Here is a 20,715-nt window from a genome sequence, read left to right as displayed (position 1 = left end):
TGGTAAGTGATGGCATATACACCAGAATGTCGCTTAGCTCCTACAAGTGTTAAGCAGTTATTTCCCAATTACAGTGTCTTTGAGGAAAAATACAAACATGAGGCCTTGGTGAGCAAGCTTGCACAACAGGAAAAAGCATCATAGGCTTCAAAGCCTTTGGAAGGCAGGAACCTGCATGCCGGTGTTTCTCACTGGCCCAGCTCACAGCCCGCCTCCCGCTATGGCGCTCTATCCGTGTTTTTTGAATGAACTATTGGTTATCTGAACGTTGGAAAGATCAACATAATGCCAATGAGAATATTTAAAAATAAGAGGCTGCTGCTCCCTTCTCCCTTTTTCTTCTTGAAGAAGGATCACCTTCAGGATCCTCTTCAAGGTGCCTTCTCCTGTACTAGGTTCAGGGGAGAGGCCCCAACTAACCAGAAGAGGATCCTGAAGGTGTAGGAAGCTAGAGAGGAGACCCTCATGCAGGGTCCTCGGAAAGTTCATGGAAAACGCAAGGTATGGAAAACTCAAGATTTTAACATCAAAATAAACTTAATTTTTAGTTGCATTTTCCCACGAACTTTTTGAATGACCCTTTTGCCATTTCTCTTCTAGTTGATCATGTGAAACATAGGGCCACTAGATCACTATTAGGGTCCCCCTCTTTGAACCCGCTGGCCCTAATTATTCTCAGGCCTTTTGAATCTCCAGTTTTCCCTGCCTACCTCCCCGTGTGGTAGGTGTTTTGGTACCTGTCCTCCCCAGCTCCATCAAATTAGTTACGGAAGGCTCTTCTTCTGTCCCTGGCTGTGATCCACGCAGGATGTGTATGTAACACGCGCTGACGATTGTAATCCCAATCCCAAATGAGACTGGGACTAACTCAGTCCCTCCCGGGTTGGCCTCTTTTTCCAGCAGCGGTGACGCGGGGGCAGGTCCTCTACGTCTTTTTCAGGGGGGGTGGGCGCCCCGAAGGGCAGAAAGGGAGCGTGAAGCGTCCAGACAGGGCCTCGGCCAAATGACCGCCCTGCTCACCTAGCAGGGCACCGGCACGGCGAGGGCGAGAGCAGCCGGTCCACCGCGGGAGATGCGCAGCAGGGCAGGGGTGCCCACCCTCTCGGCCCGCAGTCCCCGCCCCGCGTCGCGCACGCTGAAGTCTGCGCCCGAGGCCCCGCCCACGCCTGGCCTCGCCCCCGGCCGCGGCTCCGGCTCCGCGGGCGGCGGGGGCGGTGAGACGCCGCAGCTGCAACTTCGCTTTGGAGCCTTGGAGCCCGGGCTCAGCCAGGGATCCAGCGGCAGTCGCAGCGGAGCCGCCACCTTCCCCCGCACGGGCCTCAGCCCCTCCGGCTTGGCCATGGCAGCCGCCTCCTCCACTGCGGCGAATCGGGCCCCTTCGCTCCTCGCCCGTCGCTGAGCAGCCGTTAAGCCGCCCGCCCGCCCGCTCGCCCTGCTGCGGGCGCTGCCACGGCCCAGGCTCCGCACAAGTTTCCGCCGCGGGAGAAGCAGGAGGCGAAGGCGAAGGAGGACGGACGTGGGGAATCGGGCGCCCCCGGCCCACCCGCCCGCGATGTGGGGGCGCTTCCTGGCCCCGGAGGCCAGCGGCCGGGACAGCCCCGGCGGGGCCCGCAGCTTCTCGGCCGGTGAGGAACGGGGTGGCACCCGGCTGGGGTGGGGGACGCGCCGACCGCGACGCCTCGGGACCCCGCCGCCGCTCCCTTCCCTCCTCAGGCCTGCCTTCCCCGCCGCCGCCGCCGCGCGCCCGCCCGCCCCGTTTCCTCCCGCGGCCAGCTCCGGGCCCGGCGGCTGACGTCTGGCGGACCGGGTCCCCGGCGCGCCCGTCCCGCATCCCAGCGTCGCGGCCCCGCGTCGGCCCGCAGCCGCGGCGCCCGCAACTTTCCGCTCCCTCGGGCCCCCCTTGGGTTGGGCTTTGTTTCCGCCGTCATCCTCTTGCCGGTGGGGAGTGTGAGCCGCGGCTAACGGGGCTTGCCCGCCGCGCGCGGCGACCGGGGCGGAAGGTCGCGGCGACCGTGCTGCGGCGGCGGCGGCTCGGGGCTCGCCCGCGGGATCGGTGCGGGGTGCGGGGCGCGGGCCCAGCTCTGCTGTGCGCACGCCGGCTGCCGCTCCTCTAGGGCACGTTTTGGGGCGGGAGGAGGCTGCTGCGGCCGGGGCCGCAGGAAGCGACCCCCGAGGGGACTTCAGCCCCTCAGGACCTGGTCGCCGCCCTGCAGTCGGCCCCGGCGTTAGGGGAGGAGGTCTTGTCCAGCCTGGGGCAATGCACTATTGAGCAAGGGGGTTGTTAACCCGTTGGCTCCTTCCAGGCCCCTTCTGGGAAAATGAGGGGTTTGCGGAGATCGGTGCTGCGTTGAGGGGTTGTGTGCCCAGGACAGCCATTTCATGCCTGCGTTGCTCCCCAGTTGAGTGGGAGACACCAGGCGAGGACAGATTCTCGCCGCATTTGGGGTGGAAAATAAGGCTAGTGTTGCCCGTGACAAGTTAGCTGAGGATGACCGTCCTTCCAGGCACTGTGATGGTAATTGCATTTTGATCCCATTTGAAAAGGTGAAAGTTACATGGACCCTTTATCCACCCCAAAATCACGTACCCCCAGTTTCCCCCTGTAATAGTGGGTGGTTCTGGGGCTTCCTGTTTTAGTAACCTTGTTCTGCACACTGTTGGAGGTTGACTTGTGTAACTTGGAGACATATTAGTATACATTTCCAAAGCCATCCTTTACAAGACCAAAAAAAAAAAAAAAGAAAAAAAGCAGAAGCAGCCTTTAAGAAGGGGTCTATTTTAAAACTACCAAGCACTAGGTAACTCATATTGTGGTTATAATTTTGAATAATTCAGTTATGTGCTAGTTTAGATATTTGAGATGCGGGTTTTAAAAAAGTGTATCTATCCATCTCCAGAGTTAGGCTTAAAATCATTCTTTTTAGTCCTGCAACACATTTAGAGGGTGTAGGCCCAAGGTTAGTAAAACAAACAGAAATCAAAGTTAAATAGAGAGCTATTTTTCTCCAAAATGTACAGGGTTTGTCCTAGGTGGAGGAGGTGGCAGCAGTTTAGAGGTTTCTGGTGCTTATGGAGAGTTCACCAGGTCTGCCAACCAAGTAACTTTGATGATTGATATTCACACTTCATTATCCCTGGGGGATGGACAGAGTGGTTTCAGTTTGTCTATACATGTTAAAAGCCATCTGTAATGTCTTTGTAAGTGAACCTCTTGAAATTTATTTGTGATAGTAATTGTTTAGAGGTGCATCACAGAAGCATTGTGTCTGTTTTTCCATGGTTTTCTGTGAAGCAGAAAACATCTTAGTATTTAGAAGTTAATTAACTGAAGCCCTTTTATAATATTGCAACTTCTGGAAGTTTGCTGTGGCACTGAATATAGTCAGAAAGAAGATAGTTTATAAATATAATCCAAGTTTAAGGAGTTTAGACAGTATTTCTGTACAAGAGTATGTGTTTTATCTGGGCTTTGGCAGTGAGAAAACATTAAGATTTTTTTTTTTCATTTATGTGCTGAGAATGAATTGTTATTTTTTTTTTCAGATGTAGCTTCTTTATTCTGTTCTTGGACAAATAAATATGTAAAATTATTTAAAGTTAGCTTTTGGAAGTTATTCCGTAGATGAAACTTTTTTTGTGTTTCTTTAGCAGATGAACAAATGATGAAGGTCAGGGTGACTTCTGAGTTCAAGTGGGGATCTTTTTTCCTTTCTGAAAATTTGATGAAATGTGCATTTCAAAATAGTCAAATATATCTTGATTACTTTGAGCAAGTTTAAATTTGTCTGAAAACAAAGGTAATCTGTCTTCTGATTGAATTTATCAGCAATCTCTGGTCCTGAGGGCCAGTGTGAAGACTGTTTATGGTTAAAACATAATTCCTGGTATAAACATGAGATAAACATGAGTTTATCTCAATATGTGGGCTGATTCTAGGTGTCTTGAAACTGGTTGGCTTGTTTTCTTCTAACTAGACTAAAGGGAGAACCAAAGGTAGTACAGAACCAAGTTTCTAAAAAAATTAAAGGACGCTTCTTAAGAAACTGCAATAAAAGAAGAAACAGTAACAAGCATGGTTTGGCAAATACTGAACTAAAATAACCTTTACTTTAGGATTTAATTTTGGTTTTACCAATAGTTTTTCAGCTTTCCAGGATAACTGTTATAAACCAAAATGAGTATTTCTATGCAAAGATCAAATGAAAGCTCCCCACCCCCTTTTTTGCCATTGACAGTTTTGGTTAGATGGCTAAATTTTTTTTTTTTTTTTCATTTTATTTGAAAGAGAGACTTAACATCTTATAGCTGCTGCTTCATTCCCCAAGTCTTCAGTAGCCAGGGCTGCATCAGGCAGAAGCCAGGAGCCTGGAATTCAATCCTGGTCTCCCACGTGGGCGGCAGAAACCCAAATACTCGAGCCATCATGTGCTGCCTCCCAGGAAGGACGTGCACTAGCAGGAAGCTGACTCAGAAGTGGAGCCTGGGTTTGAAACAGGCACTCGGGTATTTGATACGGGCATCCTTAGTGGTGACTTAACTGCTGCACCTAACCCTTGCCACTAGGTGGCTGATTTTAACCAGAACAAATAATTATACATTTGGTTGAGTGTGTTTGAGATTACCTTGTTGTTCAAAATGCGTGCTAGTTTTAAAGTTGGAGAAAGGAAATATTTCCCTTAGACATTTGAGGTCTAGCATGATATAGTGATATTTTGAGTACTTATTAATATTGCAGTTGTTAATATTCTTGATAAGGAATATTTTAAAATACTGATACAATAACCCTTAAAAACATTTTGAGATAGAATATTATACCTTAAAAATTGCTAAAAATAGAATGTGGTAGGAAATTGTTTCTTGTTTGTTGCCTGGAGCTTCAAGTCTACATTTTTGTAGTTAATGCATTGCCAAAAGGTGTTTGTTTAGTGATGTCATAATGATAGTGGTAATAGCTGGTATGGTTACAACAAATAATAAGGCTTTCTGCCATGGTTCTGAATTAGATGGATGTAAGAGTACTATGGTAACAATTAAATATAACTGTAGCTTAAACTCAGCTGGACATGTTCTTTCATAATGAGGGATGAATCTCAAGATTAGTGATGACTTCTGTGAAATGAACTAAATTAATAATTAGAATTTGATCACATCTTATCTTGAATGAAGCTTGTAAATTAATCTGAGGCCAGACAATAAATGGTGAGTTGATAACCTCTATTAATGTTGTGAACAGCAAGGTTTCAGAGAGTCATGATTTTTGTATCTGGGTGAAATGTGTGTATGTATGCTCTGAGAAGATGAGGAAGACATAAAGTCTCCTAGATAATATTTTACTGAGTTACAGCTTAATTAGTTATCAGAAATTGTGAACTAATAAATGAAGAATGTGATCATCTAGATAACATTTAAATCACAACATATCATTATTATAACTTTAAGAATCTTCAGGGCTTGTGTTGTGGTTTTGTGGGTTAAGCCACCACTTACGATGCTGGCATCCCCTATGGGTACCAGTTCAACTCCCAGCTGCTCCACTTCTGATCTGACTCCCTGCTAATGTGCCTGAGAAAGCAGAAAATGGCCTGAGTCCTTGGACAGCTGCCATCCACTTGGGAGACCTGGATGGAGTTCTCTCTTCCATCAGTGGATGGAAGATTGTCTCTCTCCGTCACTCCCTCTTTCTCTGTACCTCTGCCTTTCAAATAAATAAATACATTTTTTAAAATTTTAAAAAATTTTTTATATTTTGTACTGGTAAAATAAAAAGCATTTATTGTGTAAGGTCACTTAAGAACTAGAATGATCAACATAAAACGAACATAAAATTGCTTTTTATACCAGTATTTTACTTCAACTTTCTGCTTTCTTTAATGAGAAAAATATATTGTCATTACCTAGCCTAGCGTTTGTCACCTTGGTATGTTTGTGAATTATTCTGTCAATAAATATTAGTTGTGTGTCAGGCATTGTACTAGTTCTGGGATACATCATTGAACAAGGAAGGTGAGGTCACTGCTCTGAGGAAGCTTATTTTCTAATGGGAGGAAACAATAATTAGATAATGAGATAGTTCAGCTAATGTTAAGTAGTATGAAGAAAAGGAAACTGAGTAAGATGGTGTAGAATGGGCAAGGCTACTTTGGATAAACTGGTCAGGAAAGACCTCTCTGAGGAGGCAGGGTTGCACTGAGACCTGAATGATAAGAAGCCAGACATGAAGGGAGGAGTGTTTAAGTAGAGGGAACTGAAACAGTCAAAGCTCCAAGGTGCATATGAGTTTGGAAAGTTGGAGGAATATCAAAGCCAATTAGTCTAGAGTTTCCCAAACAAGAGTCTGAGGTTAGGAAGGCCTGGTAGTAATGTAAGGCATTGTTTGGATTCTGTTCTTTATGTGAGTAAGCCAACTATGCATGGGCAATAGAGAAGACTGTTCATTCTTTCAGCACATTGAGTGCCTGCTGTGGGGCAAACATTATGTTCTCAGTGCTGGGCACAGGTAACAGACATTCCCTAACCTTGGTGATCACAGATCGGTCTTGGCTGCTACATGGAGGGAGAAATTGTAAAGGGGCAAGAATAGCAGTAGGAAAGCCCTTGTTGCAGTTGCAGTTAGTAGTTGAGAGATGATGGCTTGGACTAGATTGGAATTGGAGAAATGAGGAAATATTTGGAATGTATTTGGGAAATAAAGATGAAGGGATTTACTGATGTTTTGGAGGTGACAAGTGAAGGGATGAGGAATCAAAGATGACATCTTAGATTTGACCTAGTAATTATGATGGACAGTGATGTCATTTCCAGAGAGGTGAGGAGTCTAAGGAATCTAAGTGGAACTGATTATTCTGTTTTGGCCATGTGAAGTTTGAGATGCTCCTTAGAAATTTAGGTGAGATGTTGAGTAGGCAGCTGGGTGTACAAGTATGAAGCTCAATGGGGAGATCAGTGGGAGGGAGATAGGAATGTAGGAGGAGTTGCTTGTGTGAAACTGTAAGGTCATAGAGGTGGGTGGATCACATGGAGGTATTATGAAGAAAACAGCAGAGAGTATAGATAAGACAGCAGAGGTCTGAGCCTTGGAATACGTGTATTTTCTATTCCAGTGGAGGAAGTCAAGCCAGTTGAAGAGACTGAGAAGCAGCAGCCAGGGAGGTAGGAGTAAAATCAAGAGAATGTGGTGTTCCAGAAGAAGGGGCACAGAAAGCAGGAGTGATCGCCAAAGAGGCAATGTAAGATGAGTCAGCAGAAAATGATCAGTGCCATTGCCCAGTTCCAGTGACAGACTTAGCATTTTGAAATTGGCAAAGATATGTAATCCAATGAACTCGCTCTGTTGCATAAGGTTCAGTATATGGGTGCTCAGTGATGTTTAAATTGCTTTCCCTTTACCACGCCTCAAACTAATGTGACTGGGAATCTAGGTTTGCCTGAGGTGTTCAGTGTTATAACTAGGGAAAGTGTTTTGGATTTGTCCAGGAAACCCCTGGTGTGCTTTACATGGAATGGTAGCTGAGCCTGGATCAGATGACTCTGCTCAAGAAATCTGACCTATTGGACAGTATTCTCCTATTGGGAATAGAAGATTCAGTCAGGCACCAGACTTTGATATCTAGTTTCACTTCATGCTCTTACTGACCTCCCTCTGGTCTGAGAATCTCCCTAAGAAGAGTATCTCTACCTCTACTTTTTTTTTTCTTTTTTAAAGATTTATTTGAAAGGCAGAGTTACGGAGAGAGAGAGGTCTTCTATCCACGGGTTCACTCCCCAAATGGCCTCAATGACGAGGACTGAGGTGAAGCCAGGAGCCAGGAGCTTCTTCCCAGTCTCCCACGTGGGTGCAGGGGCCCAAGCACTTGGGCCATCCTCTGCTGCTTTCCCAGGTGCTTTAGTAGGGAGTTGACTTGGAAGTAGAACAGCTGGGACTGAACTGGCTCCCATAATACCAGCGCTGTAAGCCTGGGCTTTCACCTGCTGCACCACAGTGCCGGCACCTACCTCTACTATTTCTTTTTCCCTCCTTGATAAATTATTTTGAGATATCATTAGGTAGTACTAAATTAATTCAAGTGGCTTACAGGATTTTAGTTACTTTAAAGGGAGTGAGTATAAGGTCAGAAACTTTTTGTTATGTCCTTTTTTACAGAGTAGGTATCTGGTGAATATTGATATTTAAAAAAAAAATACTTTCCAGTATTAAATTTTAGAGTTCTGAAATGAACAGTTTTTCGTTGCTCCTTAGGAAGAGAGTGGGTTGAAAGCTTTGGACTATATTTCATGTAGTTTAACAATTTCTACCAGTTGGTTACATTGCTTTTGTAGAGGCAAAGATTATATGTCTATCAGCTATAAGAAATTATATATACAAGTATATGCTTTTTCTGTGACTTAACCTTTTTTAAGTTATTTATTTGGGAAGAGGAGAGAGAAAGAAAGATACCACAAGCAAGTGTGCACATAAACTCCCAATTGCTGGTTCTTTTCCCAGATGTTCACAGTGGGGTGGTGAGGGGTAGGGAGCCAGGAACTTAATGTAGGTCTCTTGCAAGGAAGGAACTCAACTACTTGAGCAGGAAGCTGGAATCAGAAGTGGGAGGTGGTAATTGAACCCAGACACTCTGAAGTGTGGGATGTGGGCATTGTAACTGAAGGCTTAATTGTTGGGCCAAATGTTTGCCCTGCTAGGATATATGGGAAGCGTTTCTGAAGCTTTCTTATTAATACTGAGCATTCCTTCTCATTTTCAGAATGAAATGTTTGACTAGAAATTTTTAATTTTGGGATAGAAAATTACCAGATATTTATGTTTTCTGAAATCTTTGAAATATTTTAAGATAAATTTTGACATTTAAATATATTGTGTGGGAGCACTTACATTCCTAAGAATCAGAAAAATAAAAAGGTTGTTGAAGAATAATTAGCCTACTGTGCTTTCTTTTCTTTAGTTTCTTTTTTTGTAAAATTTATTGGAGAGGGAGAGGGAGCTCCCAATCTGTTCGTTTAGTCCCCCAAATGCTTGTAATGGCTGGACTGAACCATGCTGAAGCCAGGATCTGGAAACTCAGTCCACTTTTCCTGCCTTGGTAGCAGTGACATAATTATTTGAGCTGTCACCTGCTGCCTCCTAGGGTGCACATTAGTAGGAAGCTGGAATCAGAAGTGGAGCTGAGACTTGAACCCAGGTGGTCCAATCTGGGATGCAGGCATCCTAATCCATGTCTTAACTGTGGGGCCGAACACGTGCTCCTTCTGGTTCCTTTGAAGGTCAGTGGATTAATCGAGAAAAGTGACATTCATCATTAGTCTTACAGTTTTGAAGTTTAGGAGAAGTTTGATCAATGTCTTCATTCTTCATTTTTTCTGAGTCCTGATTAGTTGTGGTGTAATTTGCTACCATATAGCTGTTACTGTGAAGCAGTTAATTTACATGACAAATAGTAATGCCTCTGGAATAACAGTTAGTGTACTGTCTCACATTTGTAGTGTTTGCATTAGCAGTTTCTCATTAGTTTTTACTGGACCTAATTTTTTTCTAGTTTTTCAACAGAAACCCGCACATATGGAAAGAATAAGTTAAATATGTGGTTCTCATTCTGAATAGCTGTCAAAATACTATTTTCAACACTGTATTTCATATAACTGTGAGACAGGACTCTAGTCTGTCAACACACTGAAATCAACAAACATGTAATTTTTTTCATAGACACAAAGTCATTTATGTTGGGTTCTGACCTTCTTGAGGTCTTTCTCTAAGTACTCAATGAATATTTATTAGTTCAAATTCATACTTTTTCAGTGAAAGGCAGACTACTTGTTTATCCATCTGATCATTCTTATTGAGGTCATATTAACCAAAACCTGAACCAATATAGTTTAAGGGCCTTGTTGCAGTAGAATTAAAAACAAGGAAATTCAGAATCAAATCTGAAGCATCTGTTTTTATATTGCAGTAGCTGAGTAAACTTCTAGATTTCCTTTTTATGTTTAATTTACTTTTTAAAAAAGATTTATTTATTGATTGGAAAGGCCAAAAGACAGAGAGGACAGTAGAGATATAGGAGAGATCTTCTATTCACTGATTCACTCCTCAGATGCCTGTAACAGCCAGGCCTGGACCAGCCCAAAGTCAGGAGCGTGGAACTTCGTCTAGGTCTGCCACATGGGTAGCAGGGACTCAAGCACTTTTGCCATCCCCTTATGACTTCTCTGGTTACAGCAGGAAGGTGAGTAGCTAGGACTTGAACCAGAAACAGATATGGGATGCAGTGTCATCAACATCATCTTAATCTATTGCACTGTAACACCTACCCTATATATTTTTTTAAATTTTATTTATTTTGGGTGCTGTGATGCCAACCTCCAAGTCCCCGGCTGCTATGTTTCAGGTAAACCCTGAAGGAGCTCTGGGCTCCTGGCTTTGGTCTGGATCAGCTCTAGCTGTTGTGGCTATTAGAGGAGTGAAGTAGAGAATGGAAAATCTTTCTTTGTCAATCTAACTGCCTTTCACATAAATAAACATGTTAAAAAGTTATTTTAAAACTGAAAAATAATTACATATATTTATGGGCTACATTGTGATGCTTTGACTTATTATACATTGTAGAAAGAGTAAATAAAGATAATTAACATATCCGTTATCTCACCAACTTTTTCTGTTGTAAGAATGTTAAAAATTATTTTTATAATTTTGAAATAAACAGTACATTTTTAAACTGTGGCTACGTAAAAAGCAGAAATTGGTATAATTTATTCCCCTGGTCTGACACTCTGTGTACTTGGTTCAATATCTCCCCTTCCCCCATCCCTCTCTCGTTTTGTATTTTACTAAGCAATATATCCTGTCTACTGATTACTTTAAATTTTGATTTAAATCCTTAAATGCAAGAAAATCAGCTTAGTTTGAGCTAGATTTTAATAATAATTTTGTAAAATCTAGCTAGTGTGTTTATGTGAACAAGTATATTCACTAGCTTGGTGATACTAACTGGGTGGAACCATCTTCAATGACTACTTTATTTCCAGTCTTGGAACCTGATCTTTTTTTATTCTTGATTCTTACTTTCTTCTGACCTAGAATTTCACTTCTAGTTAGGACAGTTATAGATCAGTTTGGAACTGGAAGTGCACACAGCCTCTCAGTGCCTTTCTTCTTTTGCTACCTGTTACTTGATTATTTTTCTTGGTGCAATATGACTGATCGTTCATAAAAGTAGTAGGTGTTTAGCAGTGGGCTACTTATTTTAAATTTTTTTTAAGAATTTATTTATGTGGGGTAGAGAAAGAGAATGCACTCCTCAAATGCTCGCCACAGCCAAGATTGGGATGCACGTGGAAGCCACAGGGCTGTGTGGAAGTCAGGAGCTGGGAACTCTGTCCACATGAGGAACCCAATTTGAGCCATTCCTGCTGTGTACCAGGGACTGCAAGAGCAGGAAGCTGGAATGAGGAGCCATAGCTAGGAACCAGACCCACGTACTCCAGATGTGAGAAATGGCAACTGAACTGCTAGGCAAAACTTCTGCCGCAGATTCCTTAACTTTTGAACCTGTGCAGTTAATAGTAAATTATTTCTTCCAAATGATCCATTATATGTATCCAATATTGATTATAGTTCATTGATTATAAGATGTACTTTTAAAAAATAATGTTTTTGATTTCTGAATGCATTATCATCATTCGTGGTATTTGATGCCCTATTTTTAGAGGTCCATAAAAATGATCTTAAAATTATTTTTTCAGCTTTGAAAGTATGTGGGTTGTGTTGTCCCCTTAAATACCTTCTTCATATTGGATTCTTTATTTGAAAGAGTAATCTTTACCTTTAAGATAATTAACTTATTTTATCAAGTAGTTACTATCAGATCTGATTGGTCATTTTTTGTTTTTTTCTTTTTGACAGGCAGAGTGGATAGTGAGAGAGAGACAGAGAGAAAGGTCTTCCTTTTTGCTGTTGGTTCACCCTCCAATGGCCGCTGCGGCCGGCGCATCTCACTGATCTAAAGCCAGGAGCCAGGTGCTTCTCCTGGTCTCCCATGCGGGTGCAGGGCCCAAGGACTTGGGCCATCCTCCAGTGCACTCCCGGGCCATAGCAGAGAGCTGGCCTGGAAGAGGGGCAACCAGGATAGAATCTGGCGTCCCAACCGAGACTAGAACCCGGTGTGCCGGCGCCGCAAGGCGGAAGATTAGCCTGTTAAGCCACGGCGCCGGCCTGATTGTCATTTTTTTTTCCTCTTGTGAAAGGAGTGATGAGTACATGGGAGACTCAGCTAGAACTTTTTTCTTGTTTGTAGTTACATTATCTTCAGTTTTTTCAATTTTAGATTTCTTTACAGAAAAATATTTTTTAGGTTTGTTTATTTGAAAGGCAGAGTTACAGAAAGAAGGAGAGAGAGAGAGATGTTCCATCATGCACCTGGAGCTCCATCTGAGTCTCCCACATGGGTGGCAGAGGCCCAAGTACTTGGGCCGTCTTTCTTTGCTTCCGCAAGTACATTAGCAGGGAGCTCGAGCATTCAGATATGGAATGTTGGCATTTCAGGCAGTGAATTAACCCACTGCACTGCAACTGTGACCCCTGTAGTAATATTTTTAAGCTACTAGTCCACTTAGTGAGGATTGGTTTAGGTAAAGCTGTGTAATATAATATGTAAATCTGCTTAACCAAGCACAAATTGCAATGCACTGTAGAACACAAACCATACGGATGGACAGTGTCATTGTCAGTCTTGTGCAGAACTCTCCCCTTTCCCTCGGTTTACTTACCTATGTGACATGATACTCTGATAATCCAAGTGAGGTTTCCAGTGTCACTCTGTGTGTTAAATATTACTGTATTACTTTTTCTTAAAGATAATTCTAAATATAAGCATTAATGTAATATTCTAGCAACCTGCCAATGGATGTACTTATGTAGTCCCTGGTCTGCAAGTATTTGGAGATCAAAGAGGTAGAAAGCTATTGTATGCTTAATTTTCTGGAATACAGATGTTTAAAAAATAGTGGTTGTCAGAGAGGCACTGTGTTTGTGTTTAAGGCAAAACATGCTAATGAAAAATAGATGCTAGCAGAGAAGCTGTTGGTGTTAAAGAAGTCCTTGACTGAATAGGAAGGAAAAAGTGCAAGATTAAAAACTTTGAAGACAGGAGGGTATTGTACCTCATGAGAAGCATAATTATTATTGACATTTGCCAAATGATTTTGCTGATTATTAAAATTATACATATGCTTGTTTTTAAAAAGGTGACAGTACAGAAAGGTTTAAAGTGAAGGTAAGCCTTTCTATCTTCCCTTCATGCCATTTCCCTCCATTTTATTATAGTTTTTATCCTGGAAAATTTCTATGATGTATATATTTCTTAAATGTCTTTACAAAGACATTTATCACAATTCTGTAAGATGAATGCTGTCATTTTACATGTGAGGAAACTGAGGCACAGAGATGAGAAGTGATCTCTTCTAGGTTTCATTGTTAAAAAGAGGTAGTATGAACTTGAACTCGGGTTGCTTGGTTTCATTCTTTTCCATAAGCTATAGTGTTAATTCTATAATGAAAAGAGAAAAAAAATTGTGACCATAGCCACTTATCCTAGAGAAAAACAGTACTGAAATGGAGTGGAGGACTAGGATGAAGAATATAGGTTTTACTATATGTACTATGTTTCTGTCAGTTTAGCTAGATATTATCCAGTGCAGTATAAGTGTTTTTTTTTTTTTTTGTGGCTGTTTGTTTTTCCCTTTCTGGCTACTATTAATATAAATATTTTCTGTGTGATGTAATGTTCAGTTTGTGTGTTTGTATATGTCTGTGTGTGACTTTTTTGTGTCTTTTTGACCTAGTGGAGTCTATCCTATATTTACTAGGCTTTTAGTTTTGGCCATCAGCTCTTCAGACCATTTAAAATTACTTTTTTATAAGGCTGCTTTAATAAATATTTACTGATCTATAAATAGATACTTAAATGCAAACTGGCTGGAAGGACAGTTTAAAATAGCCTGGATTTTGAAATAGACAACCACCACCAAATAAAATCCTTGTTTTAATCCTCTTCTAAGGGAAGGGTATTTATGTATCTCCCATTGTAAGGCTTCCCAAATTCTAACTTTATTCTGTGAGCATTTATTGAGTACCTGGTGGTAATAATGACTGCGTTTACTGAGAGCCTGCCTGAATGTGCAGCTGTGTGCTAGGTGCTGGATATTAAAGAGAAGTTTGTCTTTTACTGATCCCAGTTTGGTGAGAGAGAAGACAGGCATGTACATATTGGTTAATATAATTTAATAAGTGCTGTGAGAATAATTTGACTTTGGGAGTGAACAAAATAGTGACACTTGGAATCAGGGAAGTCAGAGCAACTTGTCTGAACTGGGACCCTCCAAGAGGGTAGAGAAAGGAAATAGTTTGAAGTCATGAAAAAGCCTGATTGTTTGGAGACTGTGATTAGGTAAGTGTGGCTAGAGATTGTTGTAAGGAAACGAGTTAGGGAGGTAGGCGTTGCAGTGTTAGAAAGTAAGGTTGCCAGTTAAAGAACTTTGTCAAACTTGAGTTTGAGTCTTAGCTAATATGTGGTAAGGAACCCATGGACCTTTGTGATCAGGAGAATGACATAAGCATGTGTACTTGAGTCTAAGAAAATAATTATTAGATAAGGGTAGAGGTTGGCTTGGGTGGAGGCACTCCACAGGAGAATGGGTTCTAGGAGATAATTTTAGCTCTTCAGCCAAAAGATATGATCTGTGACAGAGGGGATGGAGAGGAGAGCTTAATCTAATTAGTATGTTTGAAATATAATGAAAACTTTTAGCAACTGATTACACCCATGGGTTAAGGGAAGATTTTGTTGTTATGTAACCTGGATTTGATTCTTTGTAATTTTGTATAACTTATAAATTGATTTCTATTGATATGTAGAATTGGGAAAGTTGACAGCCACTCTGAGCTTTGTGCCAGTATTTTGTAGCTGTTAGCATTTCAGAGATGTTAAAATAGGAAATAGATGCAACTTATTGATGAGGGAAATTTACTTTGACATTTTCTATTTTCTATTTTACTTTAAAAGGTGGGTCTGTAAGTTGATTGTTAAAACCTGCTAACAGGTGGTAACCTGCATTTAAAAAACATTGCAATTTGTGTTCATGATTTACAATATGTATTCAGCTTTTTTTTTTTTTAAAGTATAAACTTACTTTATCAATGGTATGATGTTTTTATTTTCTTCTGGCTTAGAGTTGTCATTAAATGTTCAATGAGGAGATTATTATTCTAAATTCAGTAATATACATTCTTATATGTTGATACTGAATGCATTTTTGCTTATATTAAGCTACAGATGGAAAATAAAATAGAACAGGTAGCTTCTTTGACATTAATGTTCCGTATCTTCAATGTGAGAAACTAACCATTTTTTTATAACTTATCCCATGTCATTTGATAGTCCATTTAAAAGAATTGAAACCCCTTATCACTTAAACATTATATAAGGGAGAGTGGGAGGGAAGGAGCTGGTGCTGTGGTGTAGTATGTTAAGCCTCTGTCTGCCATGCCAGCATCCCATATGGGCGCCAGTTCTCCTCTTCCAGTCCAGCTCTCTGCTGTGGCCTGAGAAAGCAGTAGAAGATGGCCCAAGTGCTTGGGCTTCTGCACTCGCATGAGGGATTTGGAAGAAGCTCCTGGCTCCTTGCTTTGGATCTGCCTAGCTCTGGCTGTTGTGGCCATTTGGGGGATGAACCAGCAGATGAAAGACCTTTTTCTCTGTCTCTCCCTCTCTTTCTCTAACTCATTTTAGTAGCACAGTCTTATAGCTATTCTTAGTGATTTTTGTTATTAAATCACCTACTAAGTATATGTCACATATAGCTTACTCTGCCACATGTTTCTGAATTGACTTGTCTAGAAACAAGATGTGTCATTTTTCTCAGATTTATTTTATACATGACATTTATTTATCATATTTAGTGTGTTAGGCACATAAAATACATTGAATGTTCTCTTTAAAGATGTAGTTTTAGTTAAAGGTTAAGATAAATGAGTTCAGGCTGGAGGAGATTAACTAATGCAGAAGGTTTTATCATTTTATTTCTGTCTTTCTGTGAAACCTAGGCAATTGTTTTATTCCTTTTCTTAAAAGGAAAACTTTAGCAAAAATAGGATTACAGTAACACTTTCATAAACAAATGAAATATTTTGCTTGTTTAAAAGGATAGGGTGTTCTGGATTAGTCATCGGTTTTCAGTGATTGATCCAGTTGATTTATTTGATGTGATTAGACTTAGTACCTGTTTCCTTTTCCTAGAAATGAGGATACCATTTTAGGAAAAGGTGAGCCACACTGGTCTTTGTCAAGATAGATGAGTTGCTATGTTTCCCCAGAATAACCTTCTACAACGTAAAGTAGCTTCAGCATTTTCATTGTCCTTCCTCCTTCCCTCCCTTTCTCCTCTCCTATGCATCCCTCCCTCTCTCCCTTATATGATGTTTAACTGATAAACAAATTATTTGGCTTATTAGTGATAAGGGGTTAAGCATTTTCAAATAAAGGGTTTTTTTTTCTGATTAAACTACTTAATTAAAAGGAAAATAAAAGCATAAAGGTTAACAAAATCACCATTAATCCTAACATCCAAAGAAAATTATCTACACTATTTTGTTGTGTTTCTCTGTTTCGATTGGTGTGTGCATTCTTTGCTTTTGTTAATCTTTACTGTATGCTGACTGAAGCTCTGGGTCAGGGCTGGGACACTTGGTCTTTGCTCTCAATGCATGTTACTACAGTCCAGAAGGAGGACAGATACAAGCACACGTAACTTCAGTGTAATGTGGTGGGTTCTGAGGTAGGAATAAGCAAAGAGGAGTTCAGAGAATTCCTGGACATCATGAAATCTGAAATTGTTTGTGAGGTTCCCTGTATCACATTTTATATCTTGTTATTTGGGTTGCCAGTATATGGCCAGTGTATGGCCCAAATCCTATTTCTTTCCCCTTTTTGGGTTTGTTTTTTACTGTTCTAAGAAATAATACTTAAAGCACTGTCTTTTGTCTAGAATTTCATTCCTCCAAATGTTGTGTTATTTTTTTAAGAGTGGATTATTGGGTTGAGTATCATTCGAAGACTCATGGTATATTGCCTAACAACTCTTCCAAAGATTTCTCTTTTATAATGAACAAATTAATATTACCTTTAGTAATATATGGTGGTACTCTAGGAACATTTTTCTTTGTTTTAATATCTTTGCTAGATTGATAGCTGAAAATACTATCAATGAAAAATACTATATCTTTTAAGTTTGATATTTATTTACAAGTAATTTTAATTTTTTTTTTAAAGATTTATTTTATTTGAAAGTCAGAGTTACAGAGAGCGGTAGAGTCAGAGAGAGAGGTCTTCCATCTGATGGTTCACTCCCTAGATGGCCACAACTGCTGGAGCTGTGCTGATCCAAAGCCAGGAGCCAGGAGCTTCTTCCAGGTCTCATCCGTGGGTACTGGGTGCCTAAGGACTCGGGCCATCTTTTACTGCTATCCCAGGCCACAGCAGAGAGCTGGATTGGAAGAGGTGCAGCCGGGACTAGAACCAGCACCTGTATGGGATGCTGGTGCTTCAGGCCAGGGCATTAACCTACTGTGTGACAGCGCCAGCCCCACAAGTGATTTTTTCATAATTTTATGTTTTATTTGAAATTTGTTCTTCCCATTAACCATTTGTGTAATGCTTGTTATTTTTTGTGTGCTTACTCTCTCTCTTTTTTTTTTTTTTTAAAGATTATCTTATTTGATAGAGTTACAGACAGTGAGAGGGAGAGACAGAGAGAAAGGTCTTCCTTCCGTTGGTTCACTCCCAAAATGGCCGCAACGGCTGAAGCTGCACAACAGATCTGAAGCCAGGAGCTGGGAACTTCTTCCTGGTCTCCCATGCGGGTGCAGGGGCCCAAGTACTTGGACCTTCTTCTCTGCTTTCCCAGGCCACAGCAGAGAGCTGGACTGGAAGAGGAGCACCCGGGACTAGAACCTGCGCCCATATGGGATGCCGGCACCGCAGGCGGAGGATTAACCTAGTGTGCCACAGCGCCTGTCCCGTGCCTACTCTCTTTGTAATTATACATGAGCACTTTATTTTTTTGTGTGTTTGCCTTTTCTTAAAAACACAGACAACAGTTTGACAGCTTAAAATATTATATGACTACTTACTTTTGTGTCTTTTTATAAAAAAGTTAGAGGCATAAGCTTATAAGATAGCAGTCCACCAAAGGAAATTCTGAGACTGTTTTCCTGAGTTAATAGGAAAGTAGGCTCTAAGTATGTACTGACAGTCCCCGACCTGATGTTTCAACTTAGTGATTACCAACCTTAAAATGGTGCAAAAACAATATGTATTCAGTAGAATACATAGTACTTTTAGTTTTGATCTTTCCTGAGCTGGTGATGTGTGGTACCATACTCTCTTGAGATGCTGGGTGATAGCAGCAACTCAAGAATTATAGAAATTTCTGTATGCTGGTGGTAGCAGGGAAAGGCAGATCCTAGTCAGCCACAAGATCACGAAGAGAAACAGCCAATACCCTGTATAGAATGCCCTGTTGCTAAGTAAGCTATAATGTTTGATAGGCTGGGTGTATTCAGTGCATTTCAATTTGTGTTATTTTTAACTTTTGATAGGCTTACCAGGATATAATGCCATTGTAGGTCAGGGAGCATCTATATTCTGTGATTTAAAGGTAAAATTTATCTTGTAGAGGGCTTAGAGAATTTTTTCTGTCATTTCTTTTAGACAGCTTTTGGATCGGAGATAGATAAACAGATAATTGAAAGTACTCAAGTGCTCTGGAAATCAGTTGAGTAGGTGTTATATTGCATAGATAATACTGATGAGATGCTATGAGGGAAACTGATGATTCTGACTGTTCTCTTCCTGACAGAAGGTTACTCTCCCTCCCTACCCCTAACCCCCAATATCCCTAAGGCAAAATTAAGATTTTCCCCAAATTGTATTAGGATTCTCCAGAGAAACAGAATCAGTAGGAGATAATTAATTATGAGGAATTGGTTTACAAGATTGTGGAGGCTGACTGGTCTCAGTATCTGCAGGATGAGCTGGCACCTGGAGACCTAGGTTAGTTGATGGTGTTAGTTCCAGTCTGAAGGCTGAAGGCTCAGCCCTCAGGACCCTGGGGCTTATGTTTCAGTTCAAGTTGGAAAGCAGGGAAAATGCAGTGTTTTACTTCCAAGGCAGCAGTCTTCACAGAAATAGTTTGTCCAAATATCTGGGCTCTCCATGGTCCAGTCAAGTTGCCATTTTTTAGACATCATACATATTACATATTTGACATTGTTCAGGCATTCTGTACTGTACAGATAAATTGAGACCATTTAATTCTGGACAGAGAAATCCAAAACAGTTACTGATGTTTACCTTGGAATCCTCACAAAACCTCAGTGAGTGTCTCATGAATGACCTGAGCATTCTGAACAGCGTGTTTCATCAGTAGGTGACCTAGAATGAGCTAGCTTTTCTTGCAGATAAAGAAATGAATGAACATGCTGGACAGAGTTATTCATTATGAATCAATTGACCCTAAGAGAATATTTTCCAGTTATAGTGATTTTTTACTGTAGATTAGGGGTTTACAGACTATGCCCACTGGATCAAATCTGGCTTATCACCTGTTTCTGTAAATGAATATATATTGCAGCATAATCACACCCAATCTTTTGTCTACAGCTGCTTTACTTCTACAGTTGGCAGAGTTAAGTAGTTGAGGCAAAGATTGAATGTCCTGCAAAGCTGAAAATATTTATTGCCTGCCTGCCCCTTTACAGAAAATATTTTGTTGATCCATTCTTCCTGGCAGTAGTTACTATGTAAAATTATTTTCTTAGCTTCTGGTGGTTATACGTTAGTAATAGTATATACAGTGGGTTTTTTCCTCCATTACTGGTGTGTATGTGCAAGCGTGCGTGTGTTATAATGAAAGTTTTGAGAGGGAGAGATTATGTTCTCTTTTAATCTACGAATGATTTTTTGACAAGATATCAATAAGCTGGGTGGCAGTGTGTTGTAGCAGAAATGTTGCAGTATTTTATACTGCTCAAAATAGTTACACCAACAAGATGTTCTACTTCAGTTATTCTATTTAACAATGATTGTTACTAGGATTCTGTTGAATTTATGTATGCTGATCTATAACTGGTTGCTAACTGCAGAGTCAGATGTTGATGTAGTTCATAAATCAGTATGCATAATTTTCAGCATTTTCTCCATAATTGATAGAATGAATAATAGTGATAAAAATCATTGATGGAGTAAATGCTCCTGTAATGTATTTGCTCCTTTAGGAGAACCTTGTAGTTGGTGTTAGAAATTTGATATAGAGCTCCCTGAAAGCTCTTTTCTTCCATGTATGTACATATGTAACTTCTCCAGCTGTGGAATCGTGTATATGCAGCTATGTAAATATATATATGTATATGCACACACATTTGTAGTATGTGTGCAGCTATGTTAAATGCTTCTCTCCCACACACACTTAATATATTTTCATTATCCTTATTAAAAAAGGTGAAATTATTTTTAGCACTACAACATTATCAGCTAACTTATTAATGTATTTTTTCCAGGCTTTAAAAAATGCATGTCTGTCTGGAATTTTCCCTCATGTTTATATGTTTTTGTTCTTTTCTGATACTTTTTTATGGTAAATTCTCAGTAGAGGGTCTTATTTGTGTTGAAA

At 40.8% G+C, this 20,715-nt stretch overlaps 1 protein-coding gene across 2 annotated transcripts in view; it reads left to right on the top strand.

Moving 5' to 3' along the window:
- CEP85L (centrosomal protein 85 like) overlaps positions 1 to 20,715 on the top strand; it is a 228,405-nt gene that overhangs the window by 62,761 nt on the left and 144,929 nt on the right. The window contains exon 1 of one of the 2 annotated variants that reach the window (XM_062186675.1): positions 1,241 to 1,625. The exons of the other annotated variant lie outside the window; for it this stretch is intronic. Within the exon in view, the coding sequence (XP_062042659.1) occupies positions 1,553 to 1,625 (73 nt within the window). The 5' untranslated portion in view covers positions 1,241 to 1,552. Of the gene's footprint in view, positions 1 to 1,240; positions 1,626 to 20,715 lie in introns of those variants that run through there. 2 annotated transcript variants of the gene reach the window in all.

Source organism: Lepus europaeus, chromosome 3 (assembly GCF_033115175.1).
Source record: "Lepus europaeus isolate LE1 chromosome 3, mLepTim1.pri, whole genome shotgun sequence".
NCBI classification, from domain to species: domain Eukaryota; kingdom Metazoa; phylum Chordata; class Mammalia; order Lagomorpha; family Leporidae; genus Lepus; species Lepus europaeus.
This window is presented reverse-complemented; position numbering and strand designations above follow the sequence as displayed.